Source organism: Pundamilia nyererei, unplaced genomic scaffold (genome assembly GCF_000239375.1).
Source record: "Pundamilia nyererei isolate P.nyererei 1_Seehausen unplaced genomic scaffold, PunNye1.0 scaffold00048, whole genome shotgun sequence".
In the NCBI taxonomy this organism is placed as follows: domain Eukaryota; kingdom Metazoa; phylum Chordata; class Actinopteri; order Cichliformes; family Cichlidae; genus Pundamilia; species Pundamilia nyererei.
The window spans coordinates 1572775-1589216 of NW_005187449.1; the positions used below are offsets into that span (position 1 = coordinate 1572775).

General features: G+C 41.0%; 1 protein-coding gene across 4 annotated transcripts in view; it reads right to left on the minus strand.

Annotated features, from left to right (window-relative positions):
- Window positions 1-16442, minus strand: part of filip1b (filamin A interacting protein 1b) — a 61444-nt gene that overhangs the window by 12791 nt on the left and 32211 nt on the right. For all 4 annotated transcript variants that reach the window (XM_005732739.1, XM_005732737.2, XM_005732738.1 and 1 more), the window contains exons 2-4: window positions 11037-11311; window positions 6201-6374; window positions 5345-5523 (exon numbers count right to left, since the gene is read on the minus strand). In XM_005732739.1, the coding sequence (XP_005732796.1) occupies window positions 5345-5523; window positions 6201-6374; window positions 11037-11303 (620 nt within the window). In that variant the 5' untranslated portion in view covers window positions 11304-11311. The remainder of the gene's footprint in view (window positions 1-5344; window positions 5524-6200; window positions 6375-11036; window positions 11312-16442) is intronic.

Sequence of the window (16442 nt, forward strand, 5' to 3'; positions counted from 1 at the left end):
GTAGCTCAAAGTAAATGGATGTAAACCCTGCTGGTGCACTGTGGTGGACATGTTTTCATTGAAGGATCTTAGCTTGTTTTTGGTGGGGGCCTTCCAGAGTCAACAGATTCATAAGCTGGTCTCTCGACACTTATTTTGTGTAGCTGTAGTGGTCTGTGACCGTTGTTACGCAAACAGAGCCTTGTAATCGGCCAGCGGGATCTCTGCTGGGAATGACATCATCAGGGTCGACATGTTGGTGATGCGAATCCACACGCTTACTGCAGCCAGCAGGAATGTGTTATCAGAGCAAGGGGAGAGGTGAGATCAGGGCGACGTTAGAGATGCAGAGTCTGAAAACTTTCTAACGACCATGAAACTGAACCAACAGCTCTCTAAAAAAAAAAAAAAATTGAATACACCTGAACATCTTCACTGTTATACTTCAGGTCTGTCCTTCAACCTGCAGACCACTGAGCAGGCACCACTGCTTCAGAGTTGAATTCATTTAGATGGTCTTTTCTCTTTTTTTGAGCCATATTCTGTTTACTTGAATGTTAATTTGCAGTAACATTCACTCTCTTTTAACTCTCGTTTAGGTCTCCTCCTCCACCATTTCTGAGAAAACCAACAGTTAAATCAGTTTATCAGCTACAAACCTAAGTGAATCAGGTTTTTATGACTTTTCCTTTAACCTGCTGCATCTTAAGGAAGCTGATGAGAAAAAAGTGAATGAGGAAGAAAAAAAAAAGGAATGGAAAAGCCCCACAATAATGAAGACAGCCAGTATCACACATATTTATGATTCTTAAACCATCACTGAAAATATGAAAGCAAGCAGAAAGATGCTGCTATGAGCCATGCAGACAGATCTGAGACTCGGTGAAGCATTTCTCCACATTCGGGCTGTTAAGAGTTTTTATGGAGCATGAGGAGCAGCTGAAATCTTCTATTGTGCAGATCTTCTTATGCCATCTCTCACATTTGGACTGTTTTGATGTTGGGTAATGGAGGTCAGTCACTGGAGCCATCAGCACGCCTCAAACAAAGACCTTATCAGATCACTGCACACGTTTTCTGATGCTCAGTTTGGGAGGCCAGAGTTAAACTTTCCAAACCAAACAAGCTCACGAGTGACAACCATTTTCCACCATGTATAAAACCTACTGTATCATCATAAATTCTGCTTTTATTTGGAGCATTCATAACCATAAGCAGCCCAGACGTGAATTACAATGTGCAAAATGTCATAAAGTCAGAATTTGAACCTTTTCAGTCATCATTTCCTTGTTTTTTTAAATAGTCTTACACAAGCTATTTAGTTGGATTTAGTGATTGTTGCAAACTGAAATAAAAAAAAAAAATTCTATTATGTAAAAGAAAAAAAAAAAGAAAAAAAATGTTCTTATTGTACAGATAAGGCCTCCAATCAGACTAAAAGGATGGATGGAAAGACACCACAGTGCCACCCATTGCTTGATTTTATAACCAAAAGAAAGCTGCCATCATAAAATGTGCAGGTACAAAAACAGTTATCTGCTAATTACTGCCAAGAAACAGACCAACAGTTATATAAAAGTTGAGTTTCACTCACTAAAAATGAAGCACAGAAATCCTGTTTGTTCTTTTAGTACAACCATTTATGTAAAAATTCATATTTTTACTGACACGGGTGGCTACAGCTGCCCTGCTCGGCATCTGCTGCTTAATACGCCAATTCTTGATGATTTTTTTTTTGTTTTATTTTGTTTTTTGTTTTTTTGTTTTTAAAAAAAACCTCATTTAACATAATTGTTATGAAGGAGGAAATCATTTATGGAGATCAAACAGTTGGAACCACTTTGTGAAGAGGCTTTTTTGAGCCACATTAAGTGTACTGACATTTTCATTTGGAGTAATATTCAATCTCTTTTAGCTCCAGTTTTGGTCTCCTCCGCCTCCCACACCATTTTCCAAGAAAGAAAAAAAAAAACAAAAATAAAAAAAAAAAAACCAGCAAATGTTGTTTATCAGCTACACTGACTTTTTCCTCTTACCTGCTGCATCTAAAAGCAAAGGTAATGAGAACCAAGCGAATGAGGAAGACATTAATTTGGACATTTTAAAAACTGGGAGATTATGGGGATTAACTCACTTTTGCAGTTTTATGTCAGAAGCAAAGTTGCTGCTTTAACAGTATTTAAAGCAATGCAGCACATCAGTTCACATCAGTCGCTGCTGTGTGTTCTGTTTTTGCGATGACTCTGTAAGGCATGTTTCACCACCTTGCCTATCAGACAGCATCTAAAACCCCGCTCTAGGTTTTATCTGACCTGGCCAAATAAACATGCATCTGCAGAACACACGTTCTTTCAAGAACAACTCATCTCTCATCATCTTTTAAGAAACGTATCCCTAGAGTCTGCAAATCTTTCTAATCCCATGGAGTGAAAGATCACAGCTTGGTGGACTTCTAAAAATACAAACATTACACATAACATCAAATGATTTCAGCATCCGGCAGTGTTTGGTGTAATCGCATTACTTTTGTCATGATAGCTTGATTTCAAAAGGTTTTAAAAATCCATGTGGGAGATGGAACAAAAAGGGGTGATGAGCACTTCTAGTTTGAAGAGTGTGGCTAGAAGCTGAAGCTGTTCAGCACAGCAAACTGAGCACAGGATTGAAATTTAAGTTTTTCTATTAAAAAGTTTGGGGTTTTCTTTAGCAGAGCTGAGCAGCTTCAGCTCATGATAACAATTTTTCTGAGAAACATCTGTGATGCAGATCCTTCCATTTGCTCTTTGTTTTTTTGCAGAATACTTTGTGTGTGTGTGTGTGTGTGTGTGTGTGTCCATATGCACTTGCATCACTAACTTCAGGGTGAACTTCAACTGAACTTCAGGGCTTTTTCTGTAAGCCACATGACATCAAAGCTCAATAGAAAGCAACGCTGACCCTCTCTTAGCAATTTAGCTTTCATTTTCAGCAGGTAACCAAGGCAGATATGGACAGGCTTGTAAGCCTGATGATGCAGTCCCAGCTTTACTGCTTTCTACAGTAGAATCTCACCATTTTTCTGCTCCGTGGCCTCGTTTTCACCCACTTTACTATCAGCTTTGTCCCAATACTAAAAACTACTGAAAGAAAATTTGTGCAGATTCAGCTAGCTAATAAAAGCAGAAAAGCTTAATTTAAAAATCAACAAAGATCCAAACACCACACTGGGGACAAAGTTAACAGGAACACAGTTGATCAAACAAAGACAGAGAGGACGAGAGCAGCTAGGAAACAAGACACAGGTGGAAACAGTTAAGGTGGAGCAAACAATCAGAAACACAGGGTGAAAAACCAACAGAAACTGAATGTATATGAAAAAATATTCATAGTCACCCCTTAATTCAGGTCATGAAGTCTTGAGCTGACCGTTTTCCCCACCACCATCTAGGTGTTTTGAAACAGGATTTGACATGCAGAGAGGCGGATCTGACTAGAAACTGAGGTTACTGCGTGCTCATTGGATAAGAGCTTGTGATTTTCAAGTCATTAGCCAATGAGCATAACCCTCTGTCACTCTAAGGTAAAATTTATGTTGTATTTAAATCACACAGGCCTAGAGATTGGTTTGCAACCACCTGGCAACCCACTGGTTGCTAGAGGAAAAGCGAGTAATCAAGTGGTGGCCAGGGAGATTGCAGAGTGGTTTGTAGGCCTGTGTAACCAAAGCCATTAACTCATCATAATCGCTGAGCGTTGTGTTCCCATGAATAACTGGAGTTCCGATCAGCTGCCCCCTGCTGGTCATTTGATAGAATGCAGCAGCGCCTGAGAACAGATGGCCTGGATCAACTTTAACAGCGCGGTGTTTATTTTTTAAAAGAAAAGGGAGAGATTAATGGGTCACCTTCACAATACACAGCAAATTCAGGCATAAACAATCCATCTGAAACCACACCATGAGCGCTTACAGCAAGTTTGCAGGTTTTAATTGAGCTGAATCCAGAACTGAAGTCAGAATCCTGCTCCTCACATACACGGTCTTAAATAATCAGGCAACATCTTATCTTAATGACCTTGTAGTACCATATCACCCCATTAGAGCACTTCACTTTCACACTGCAGGCTTACTTGTTGTTCCTAGAGTATTTAAAAGTAGAATGGGAGGGAGAGCCTTAAGTTTTCAGGCCCCTCTTCTGTGGAACCAGCTTCCAGTTTGGATTCAGGAGACAGACACTATCTCTACTTTTAAAATTAGTCTTAAAACTTTAAAACCTTTCTTTTTGCTAAAGCATGTAGTTAGGGCTGGATCAGGTGACCCCGAATCCTCCCTTAGTTATGCTGCAATAAGTGTAGGCTGCTGGGGGATTCCCATGATGCATTGAGTGTTTCTTCTTCAACAACACACTAACTATGTGTTAATAGACCTCTTTGCAGTGAATCATACTTGTTATTAATCTCTGGCTCTCTTCCACAGCATGCCTTCTATCCTGTCTTCCTACTCTCTGCCCCAACCGGTCGCAGCAGATGGCCGCCCCACCCTGAGCCTGGTTCTGGCAGAGGTTTCTTCCTGTTAAAGAGAAGTTTTTCCTTCCCACTGTCGCCAAAGTGCATGTTCATAGGGGGTCATATGATTGTTGGGTTTTCACATATTCTATTATTGTAGGGTCTACCTTGGAATATAAAGCATCTTGAGGCGACTTTTGTTGTGATTTGGCACTGTATAAATAAAATTCAATTGAAAATTGAATTGGTTCGTGCGCTCTTGGCATCTTGGTACAGATGTTCCAAGCTGCTATAACTAACAAGGGCTTAGTTGTTAGTCCAATAATTTACAATAATCAGCAATGTGGGCATTTTATTAGCATTTTCATTATCAGCTGACGAGGCACAAAAGCTAACCTTCAAAATAAAACAGGAAATAACCTGAAGAAGGATCACAAAGGCAGAAGGGGACGCAAAGAGGCACAAAAGTTACAACGGGGAATAATGCAAAACTAATAAAAGCAGAGAAATATGAGTAGGCAGAGTAATGCATCACTTTAAAAAGCAATAAAGATTCAGTTGTTATAGATTATGTTTTTGGCTCACAAGACCACAAAATGTTGATTAAACCGCTGCTAAAAATAGTTCACAGCAGCTTATAAAAGGTGCAGTAATCCACCTCCAGCTTCATTTTAAACATCATAGTTTGACCTGATTTTAAATGTTTTCTTTTATCTTCTTCAGGGACCACGTGGCTTTGAGTTTTAGAGATGGACTCATTTTGTTGGTTTTGGCAGACTAACTAACTTTTTTCTTCAATATTTGAGACTGTTGAGCTCTTTTCATGCCAAAGTAAGCAATCTAAAAGAAAACAGGTACTTTTGTCCAGCCAGCCTGAACTCACCTCTCTCTCTCCTGCTCCAGCAGGTTGGTGAAGTCGTCACTCTTGTTGATGAAGTCCGCGTGCTTTTGCTTCTCGTTGTCCAGCTCCATGACGGTGCGGCGGTGGCATTTCTCAGCCAGCAGCAGCTGCTCCAGCATCCGTCTGTAGGTCTCCTTCTGTTTGTCCTCCAGACGGTCCAACTAAGGGCAAAACGCGTCAACACTCATTATGGACAACAACCCGCTCTCTAACATCGCATCTGCCAGCACAATATCACAAACCATTAGCCATGGTTACGGTGAGATTGTACTTGTGGGAGAGACTCTCTGCACACAATTCAAAACTTGTCACGCTTACTGCACATTTGTTCAGCCTTTCTTCCTCCACTGCACCCGCAGATTTCACCGAGCATGGAAAATCAGGTTTTGCTGCCATTCTGCTCACCAGAGAATCACTTTAGGATCTAATTTCAATCTTTCTTTTTTTTCAAGAACTCCAAACCAAAGTTTTACAATAACTGTTTTATAGCTGGATATAAGTTGAATTTACTCTGTGTGTGTCTGACTGAGCACAGTGAGGACATTATTTCAAGCTGTGGTTACTCCACCTTCCTCTATAAATCATGTGTTGTCTCTGTATTCAACAGTCAAAGCTTCGACGTTTCCTTTTTAGCTTAGGTTCAGTTCACAGTCTCATTTACAACAGTGTATCATCAAATAATTGTTTTTATTATTATTATTTATTCCTAAAATAGCTCGGTACCTTTGAGATTAATGCACTTTTGTTGCCACTGTGTGCTCTGATCCAGTGTAAAAAACTTGTCATTTCCTTTTAAATGATGAAATGAAAGTTATCAGTGTGCGTATCTCTCACTGACCTCAGCCATGGGCTTCTCGTACACATCGTCTGTGCTGCTGCCACTGTGGGTGAGCAGGGCGTCTCTCTGCAGGGCCTGCAGGGGTTTGGTGGGCACAGCCGAGCCATAGTGGGCCTCCAGAGTCTCAGGACGGGTTCTCTCGGACTTCAGCAGCCCGATGATGTCCTCTCTGGCCTGAGGAGACACAACAACGAAGGCGTATTGCATACATCCACCTCATTCATATATTATACTGTGAATATTTCTTTTCAGAGGTTTGGTCAGCACTTCCTGACAGAGAGAGAGAGCTGAGACACTCAAATGAGACAAAGCTGACTCCAAATAAAACAGCATGCAAAAAGCTTTGCGTCAAAAAAGCTGGAATGATGCAATAAAAATACAGATTATAAAACATATCACATGATTTGATCATTTTAATCTAAAATAAGCATTTATATAGCGCTTTACAATTCCACTATTCATTCACTCTCACACACTGGTGTGAGTAGTCTGTCATTCTACCCACAGCTGCCCTGGGGTAGACTGACAGAAGCGAGGCTGCCATATTGTGCCATCGGCCCCTCTGGCCAACACCAGTAGGGTAAAGTGTCTTGCCCAAGGACACAACGACCACAACAGAGAGAGCTGGGGGATTGAACCAGCAACCTTCCAGTAACAGATGAGCTTCCCAACCCCCTGAACCACGGTCGCCCCAAATGCTAATGCAAAAAACAAAACATCATCAACTGCCATCAGCTTCAGTAACACACATTAGCACACAGCTTTGCATGATGCACAGTTCAAAATAATCGTTCTTTATTTTATACCGAGCCTTGGTGCAGCTTCTCTAGTCATCATTTGTTTAAAATAAAATAACTCCTCCCCTTTTAAGCTAACGTTTCTCTGATAGGCTGACCTTGTAAACAGAAGGTTTAAACAGCAAATGGGAGGGGCTTCTGTCAGTAGAAGGCAAAACTGCTCTCCATGACATGTATAAATAGAAAAACCCTGCAGGAATTATTTGCACATACACTGACATCATTATTTGAAACTTTGGGCATGTTTAATACGAGCAGCCACTGTTTGAACAGCATCCGTTTGACAGGAACTAAGAGGCAGAGCAGATGCCCTTCTAGTTTTATGTGCAGTCTCATCCCTGACCTTCCAGGTTTGTGCCAGCAGAGAGCGCTATTTCCTTCCTACAGCATTTCATTTCACAGATCTACAGCTATGAAGCCTGCTTGGTTTATTAAAAGCATCCCAATCACCTCTATTTTCACAGCACTGGAAATATACATTGATTTAAAAAGCTGTTTTTACGTTACAGCCATTTAAAACATCCTCACACCTTCACCAAAGAGGGCTCTGTAGTCTGCTGCTCCACCGTCTCAGTGTGTGCTGTGACATCTAATTCAGAGCCTGTGTTCTTACTTTGTATATCTCATACAGCTGTTATCGCAGCCAGCCGTGGATCCTAAAGATTATAGTTGTGATCTCATAGAAAGCATCAAATCTCTGTCCTGTTATTTTCTGTCTTTACCCTACATGTCACTAGTGAGCTATTTAGACCAACACATGGTGGTGCTGAGATGAGCAGGATAAATGTGCATAATAGAAGTCCAGAAAGTAAGCAAGAGAGGAACTAAATTAAAGGAGAAAGCAACAAGATCAAAAAGACAAGGAATGGCTGAAAAAATGCAGATAGGTTCACAAACTGACAAACAGTGAGGAAAAGCACAAAAGCACAGCAGAAGGACAGAAAGTCAAACTGCAGCATGTGCAACTGAAAACAACCCGCCAAAAACTGCATTTCCCCACATGTCCACTCAAGACTGACGCTAAAAGTGAGTTACAGCTTTTGGGGCTGCAGATGTCTGGAGGAGCGTCCTCCTGTCAATCAAAGTAGCTACGCCCTGAACTTTAAGTAATGACAAAAACCAGGTGGATAAGTTTTTAAAAAATTGACCTCCAGAAAAATTAACTTTTGATAGAGACCACATGCAGCAGTCTTATTCATTTAAATATGTTAAAGTTAAACATCCCAACATGGAAGTCTATGGGGACTGCCACACAGTTGAAGCCGACCTCTACTGACCATTGGAGGAACTGCACTTTAACATCGGCTCGGTTTTTCAGCTCCCGGAGTTGCTGCTCAGTTAAAAATCGATATAACTCGGGATTCTGTTGCGGCTTGAAAGTTGACATTTGGCCACTCGATTGGTGTCCTAGCTGTAGCTGCTAGCTGTCTGCTGGGCTTCACCTCAGCTAAACTGGACCTCTGGGCTGTGTTTGTTCTGTCAGTGACTTTAAGAGCATTTTTAATTTCAGTCTTAATTTCTCAGAGATTAGAAATCAGTGGATGACATCATAGTGGCTACACCCATCTTTTATTTACAGTCTATGGTTGAAATGCATAAATGAGACTTTATTTAAAAGGATGCTCTTGTCATGGTTAAAAATGTGCTTATTTAGCTTGAATCTAAAGCAAAGCCTGACCCTAAATAGGTCACCAGTAACCTGGCAACGTTCCTTTCTCAAACAGGAAGAAAAGGAGTGTGTATGATGGGGAGTATTTTCAGCAGCGGTTAATCCACATTTGATACTCATGTGAGGTTGTATGTGGGTCTGGTTTAAATAAACTGCAGTGTGTGTTCATAGTGATGAAGTATCATAGCACCCGAGGGAAGAGTGCGGCTCACTGATGCGTTTTTAATAGTTCTTGGACGATAACGGAGCTCAGAGGAATAAGATATATAAAGGTTTAATCCACTGTAGTGGCATGTGATCAGCGTTAGTTTAGGTATATTTATGAGATTTGTCGACTTGGAGAAAACACATGATGATGTTTGTTGTATTTCTGGCTCTGTCATGCTGCAGCAAACTCTCCTTTTGTGTCTAAAATCTTGATCCGTTTTCTATTCCTGAGCACCTGACACGTGAAACAAAGCAGAAGAAACGCAGCTCTTCCTGTGCGAGACGTTGCTCTGTGCTGATTATTTCTCTGCCTGATGGAAAATATTCAACACGCCCAAACAGATGAGCAGGATGGAAACAGAGGGCGAGGCAGCAGCATCCTGCCTCTCCGGAGAGAGCTTTATAAATGTGCCTCCATTAGAAAATCATTATCAGAGTGGAACCCAGAAGCAGCTGGTGGGCTGTTTCCACAAAAATCTCACCCATCACATGCTGTGAAACATCAATATGTCTCAGCGATGATGAAAAACTCCACTGCATTTATGGCTTTCACATCCCCAAACAGCTTCAGGCAAAGAAAAAGAAAGGAAATAATCAACACTTCAGCTTAAACGACTGAGCTGTCAAATAAACACTACTGCACCATCTCAACCAATACAATTAATTATTAAGACAACTGATCCTACTGTAATCAAACTCAGCTGATTCAGTCAGGTGTCCAGCATGTTCTCAGAGGTGCTGCAGGTATAACGCCACAGCCATGGCAGACATTATTACTGTCTGATGGTATGATGGCTAAACCCGTACATGAAAAGATGTTGACACTGTTTCCATGCACGATTGAAGTTCAGTCAGACACAGACACACTAGGATTACCAGAGCATGTGCTTTTAAATATAATGAACACTTTTCAAGCTATGTGCATATTTACATTACATTACAGATAAGAGGAAAACAGCTGTCCAATGGCTAAAAGAAGCAGCAGAAAGAGTCTCCAGCTGGTTGTGGTACAAGCAATAAAAAAGCCCGGAGGAGATGGGCAGTAACCACTCTGGGAAGGCTTCACCTGGTGACCTCTCCTCCACCTCAGGGCTGGATCCATTAAAACCAAATGGAGTAATTAGGCGTCTTTGATGTAATGAAGCCCCACCATTAACCCCTTAGCAGTCGGACGTACCGCCCACGGGACATTGGATGGTTTAGGGGACTAATTGGACTGCTAAGGGGTTAACAGAATGCTTTTCTAACCAATCAGACAACTCAAAGAGCTTTAGACTATGAGCCACATTTAACTATACATTCATGCAACGCTGCACTCTTTAAGCACTTGATCTACTTCACATCCACAACCAATAAAGAATCATCACTTAACCTGGCATGCATGTCTTTGGACCTGTAAACAAGATTAAATAAATAAATGTGTACTTTATTGATCCTCGTGGGGAAATTCCTCTCTGCATTTAACCCATTCACCCTGTGAAGCATTGGGCGCCCGGGGAGCAGTGTGTAGGGATGGTACCTTGCTCAGGGGTACCTCAGGGTAGCTGTTCAGTGGAACCCCCGACCTTCCGATCATGGGGCCACCACTCTACCTACTGAGCTATCCCTGCTCAAAGCAGGTTCAAAGTGACCACTCAGTCTTCGCTGTCTGTATTAATGAGCCACACCAGCGGCTTTGACAAACTACTTTTTGCTCCGTGAATGAGAACGAGTCAAAGGTTTGGTTGAAAATACACTTTCGTTTAGGGAACATGGTTAAATATGAATAACCAAATCGAGTTACTGAGCTTTCTCATTAAATAAGGACATTTCTTTGAACTTTAACCAGCCACCATCTGAATGCACGTATTCCCTCTCAGATGTAGTTGGCAGCGCTCAAGCCATCAGTTCATTAGAGATTTGCATGAAGTTGGTTGCCAGACACATAAATGTGTACAGATGGTGTGCAATAATATGCATGTGAACATACGTATGAACATGTGATCACTGCACAGTATGGAAATGTTCATGACCATAATCACAAATGTGCAGTTAAATTAAATCAAATCAAACTGGAAAAAATGGGAAAGGGTGATTTTTCAATGCAACTCCTGCAAGGGGCAAACAAAAAGGGACAAATTTACAAAAATATGTCACATGACCATGCTTTGATGTCATTCATACCTGAACTTCTCCCTCCATGACTCCTAGCAGGTGAAGCAGGTCCTTCTTGGACAGATCTGGTGTTGCTGGCTTCTGGCTCTCTGCAGCTTTCTGAGGTTTCTTCACTGAGCCCGACACCCCCGTCCTCCCATCCTTCTCCTCTCTGTGAACTTTCATCTTCCTCTTCGTCAGCTCCGACATGTTTTCATCTTCCTGCTTGATGAAACCTTTACTGGGCTGGATGTGTCCATCATCTGGACCTTCCATGGTGCAGGTCCTGGATCGCATGTTTTTACCTGTGGGAAAGGGGAAAAAAATGGAGACCATTAAGTTAAAAAAAAAGACCCAAGGAAGCCAGATGTTTGTCTTTTTATATCAGTGTTGGGTTTCAGCTTGTAAAGATTTAAAAATGGTAAAAATGCCCTGCATTTGTATAGCGCTTTTCTAGTCCATAGGACCCCAAAGCGCTTTACACTACATTCAGTCATTCACCCATTCACACACACTTTCACACACTGGCGGTAGCAAGCTACATTGTAGCCACAGCCACCCTGGGGCGCACTGACAGAGGCGAGGCTGCCGGACACTGGCGCCACCACTCTGACCACCACCAGTAGGCAAACATGGGGTTAGTAACTTGCCCAAGGATATTTGGCATGCAGCCAGGATGCAGCCTGGGATCGATTAGTGGCTGACCTGCTCTGCCACCTGAGCTACAGCCACCCCATTTACTTGGCTTGAAGGTTTGCTTTGGACACCTACGACATTAACAGGATCATTGTATTTGCAGCTCAGCCTCAAATTCCAGCTGTATGCACAACAAAGACATTAGCAAGTGATGAAAGCATGACAACAAAATAAAGGCAGTGAAATATTAACCATGATGGATTACCCAGCTCACCTTTCAGAATTTCAACCTCTGCAAAGATGATTTTCATAGTATTCAAACTAACTGGCAGCGATGCAGCAGCTGCCTGGAAAGTCCAAACCACTAACTGTATATAAAAGATGATCATGGCCACCAGACTACAGATCACCCAGTGGCTTGTCGAACGACATTTGGAAGGCTTCTCAAGTTTGACGTTTTGGCCGTCATATAGCGGACGCCTTCAGTGATGCACAGCATTGGTGATACAATAAAAACAGGTGACTCATATAAATATTTACTCATCATCTAAGCTTTAGACGTCCAAATGTTTCTGCAGCAGGCTGTAAAAATGTTCATTTCTGCTGAAAGTTGAACATTTTAACATGAGAGTCTATGGGAATTGGCTTTGGGAGCCAACCTCTAGTGGTCATTATAGGAAATGCAGCTGAGTTGAGTTGGTGAGAACTAAGGTTCATATCTTCATTATATTGGTTTCATATTGCAATCATGCAAACATCCCAAAGAGCATCACGTCACATTCTCACATATGCGGCTTGCATTACCCTGTATTTGACAATGATTGGTTTGTAGGTGGAACTGTGCAAATGATGTTGCTCAGTCATCGATTAGACAATCACCAATTGAATGAACCAAGAAAAACGATTCACATTCCTCTCAGGACTTTTTACATGACTCATGAGAAAAAGAAAAACAAGATATAATATAATGAATTAACAATTTAGAAAGGTTTAAACACTTTCAAACAGTTTGTTTTTTGTGACCCTCGTAGACAATGAGGACATTTAAGTATCCTTAGTAGGAGGAAGAAGTCACATTCATGCCTCAATTTATGAAACTGCATCCTGTAACGAGGTTTCTTAAACCCATTAATGGAAAGATCTTGGAGAAGCTCGCGGCTCTTCAACGGTAAATTGATACACCTGATGACCAGTGATGGTCCATCCATATTAAGTGACCATATTAAGTTAACTTTAAAAAACAGTTTAAAAAAATATTCCCATTCCAAAATGTTATGGGACAATCTCATTGGCTTACAGAGTGATGATGTCACAAGGACAAAAGGGGAGTGAGACGCAGCATTTTTAGTTGATTTGTTCACAGCACTTGTGTTCGCAGCCTTCAAACGTTTGACCAGAGATACATTTGGAAACCTTCTCAGAGTCGCTGTGTACAGACTATGTATCCACAAAAACGCCAACTAAGCAAAAAAGATTACGCTGCCTGAGGTGATACATTTCTCCAAGAGAAGAAGCAAAGCTTGATGAAGCGCTGGGAAAAAAATAAAGAAATCCTCCAACAGAAGGAAGAACAGGACAAAAAGCAGAGAGAAATGGAGCGCAAATTCAAAGGCGTGGAGGGAGATAACAAAGTGCTGAAAGTCAGGCTTGATCAAACACTGTGAAACAATGAAGAGCTTCTTCAAGAAAAAGAGCAACAGAAGAAAAGACAGGAAGCAGAAGAATTTATTCTCCAGGACTTTGAGAGGAAAAACCTACAACTGCAACAATTCTGTGATGAAATGAAGGACAAAACAACTGAACTGAAAGGAGAAAAGGAGAAAAGGAAAAACTGGAAAAACGATGTTCAGAGATGCAGCCTAGGATCAACGGAATAGCGAGAAACAACTCAGAGCTCATTAAGGGGATGTTGTTGAACTTCAGTGACTTCAAGCGTGAAAACACAGAAATGCAGGCACAAAAGCAACAACAAGAGAAAGTAAATGAAGACCTGCAGCGTACGCTTCAAGAAATCCAAAGAAGAAATGAGCAGTTAGAAGACATGCACAACAAAGCACAAGAGAGAAGTACAGACATGCACAAGATGACTCTAATGCACGAGGCAACATCCAAAGAACTGAGAGAAAAGCTTGAAGACACACAAGCAACATTAGAAGATGTGCAGCAAATATACCAGAAACCCGAGAAGCAAAATGCTGAAACAACTGATGAGTTGAAAATCCTCATCCTGGAGAAAAAAGTGCTTGTGGAAAAGTGCCTGAAAAAAAGCTTCCACTTGTTCCAGAGGAGGGACATCCCCCCCAAGCCTGGTTCTGCCGGATGTTTCTGCCCGTTAAAAGGCAGTTTTTCCTCCCCACTGTCGCCTAGTGCTTGCTCAGAGGGGATTTTTGGGGTTTTCTCTCCTTTACCCTGCTTTTTTATTTACTTGTTTCTTTAACTTTTGGTTCTTACTTTGTTTTACCTTGTTTCTTTATTTACTTGTTTGTTGAACTTTTTTTCAACTTACTTAATAAAATAATAAACCAATTGAATTGATCCTTTCAGTATTTTTCATCTTATCTTTATATAATTTTTCCAAAACAATTTCAAACAATCAGATCTGTCTTTTATTTTCTTGTTGAAACCTCATAAATGGTGAACTAGGTGAAAGCTTTTCTGCTCTTTGCAGTGAGACAACAGAAATGCAATGATGGCAGAAAAAAGTCACACTTTGATGAGCCACAATTTAGGCTTTACTGCTGCACTGAATACTGAGTTTCGTTCTTTGTGCATTTTCGATGGGGGAAAGCTTTGGAGAGCCGGACCTTCCCATGTCTGAGCAAATCTCCTCTACGACCAAAGCCAGGTTAAACTATTGTGCTCACTGTGAAAGTGAAAAGTAGCTTCGGCATCACATCACAGGAAGATAAATGCAGTCACCTGGCTGTGACTTCTACCTTCATTCATACGCATAATTTAAAAAAAAAACAAGTTACAACCAATTGAATCTGAATGAGGCCAACGTTCATGATGTCTGGATGAAAGCAGGTCGTGACTAAGCCAAAGAGAATCCTGGCAGGCCAGAAGTAGCAACCACGTTACCGATACCCGTTATTAATAGTTGTTTCAGGGTAGATGCCAAAATTTCCCATGTGTCAAAACCACAGAGCTGAAAAGAAAAGGCTCAACCAGGGGGTCAAAATCTAAAGCCAAGACAAGCTCATCTCAGTAGCTGGAGGTCCAGGTGTCAGATGGAGAACATTTCGACAAGTTCAGGGAAAGAATCTGATCTTAAATCCATTCAGATTATATCCGCTGCCCCAAATCTGGATTTAATCAACATATCATGGATTCCAAACCACAAATATGGTGTCACTCCACATTAAAAAGTGTGCCTTGAATCCGGAGTCAGTCCGTATGATTTATTCTTCTTCTACCCTTCATCTGGAGTTAGTTTATATCATAAAATTAAATACTGAATTTGGATTAAAAATGAAGAGTTCAACACTCAGAATGTGCAGTCAATCCATATGATGAATTCTGATGTGATTCTGGAGTCAGTTCATAGGATGAATTCTCTATCATCAATCTGGAGTTAATCTATATCACAAGTTCTTTAATCTGAATCTAAAGCTGGTTCATTTACACGTGACTGAAGCATGTAGCTCATGTTTAAGAAACCAAACAGCAGTTCACAGTTTTAACAGTTACTCTTATGTCTGTCGTTGAGAGTAAAACAACTATTGCACCACAAGATAAATGTTTTATCCTATTGTAAAGTGTCCTTGGGTGACTTGAAAGGCGCTCATAAATAAAATTTATTATTATTATTATTATTAAGACCATAAAAACAAGCTAAATTCTAGTTATGCTAGTAAGAAGTTGAGATAATAAAATTCAAATTCGAAGGATATATTCTTTTAACCTGTAGAGTTTTATTTTGTTAAATGCTTATTCTGCCAGTCTGCATTGAAAAACTGTCCCAGGAGGAACTGCTTGAGCAGCGTTGATGGTACTGTACATAGACACAACATTAAAACACCAACACAATCTCTCCCACTTTTTCCTATTTTAGTTCAGATATGACACTAAATGCCCAATACAAGTGTGTCATGACTCACAAAGGATCCACAGGCAGATCACCACCAAGAAAAACACGTTATTCCTAATTTTTGTGTACTCTTGGCAACAAACAGACCAAAATGTAACCAATAGCATAAAATCGTTGAAAGTCAGAAAGTTTTTATCCACAAGGTTTAATATCAATCCTAACTCTGAAACCTGCACTGATATCAAGCTCACAGGACAATGAAGCTCCTGCGACATGTTGCTGACGTTCAGCAGGCCTTTCACTGGAAGCGGCGCGTACGGCGTCTGTAAGCAGAGATGCTCTGTTTACAGGTCATGTTGTTTTCATTTCTGTTGCTACATGTCACATCAAAGACTTTTACAGGCTTCTGATGGACTCTCACTCGTCAGATACCGACACACTGTTGCACCGAGTCCCAGATAAGTAAAGCCATCCCTATAAACAGTTTACCTCCCCAGAAGGAGCTCTGAGTCATGATTTCACTGTGACCTTACCAGCATCACATCCTGATGAAGCACCGATGAAAAGCTCTACTCAAAGAGTTTTCCATCACTGAACGTCTTCAGCACAGAAAAACAGATTTATTTCTCGAGTATTATTAGAAACCTCTTCCTCTTTAATGTCGCCTGCAGGGTGTCGTCCACCATCTGTAACTTTCCAGAACTGGTGATCTCACTTCCACATACAGGGAGTGCAGAATTATTAGGCAAGTTGTATTTTTGAGGAATAAT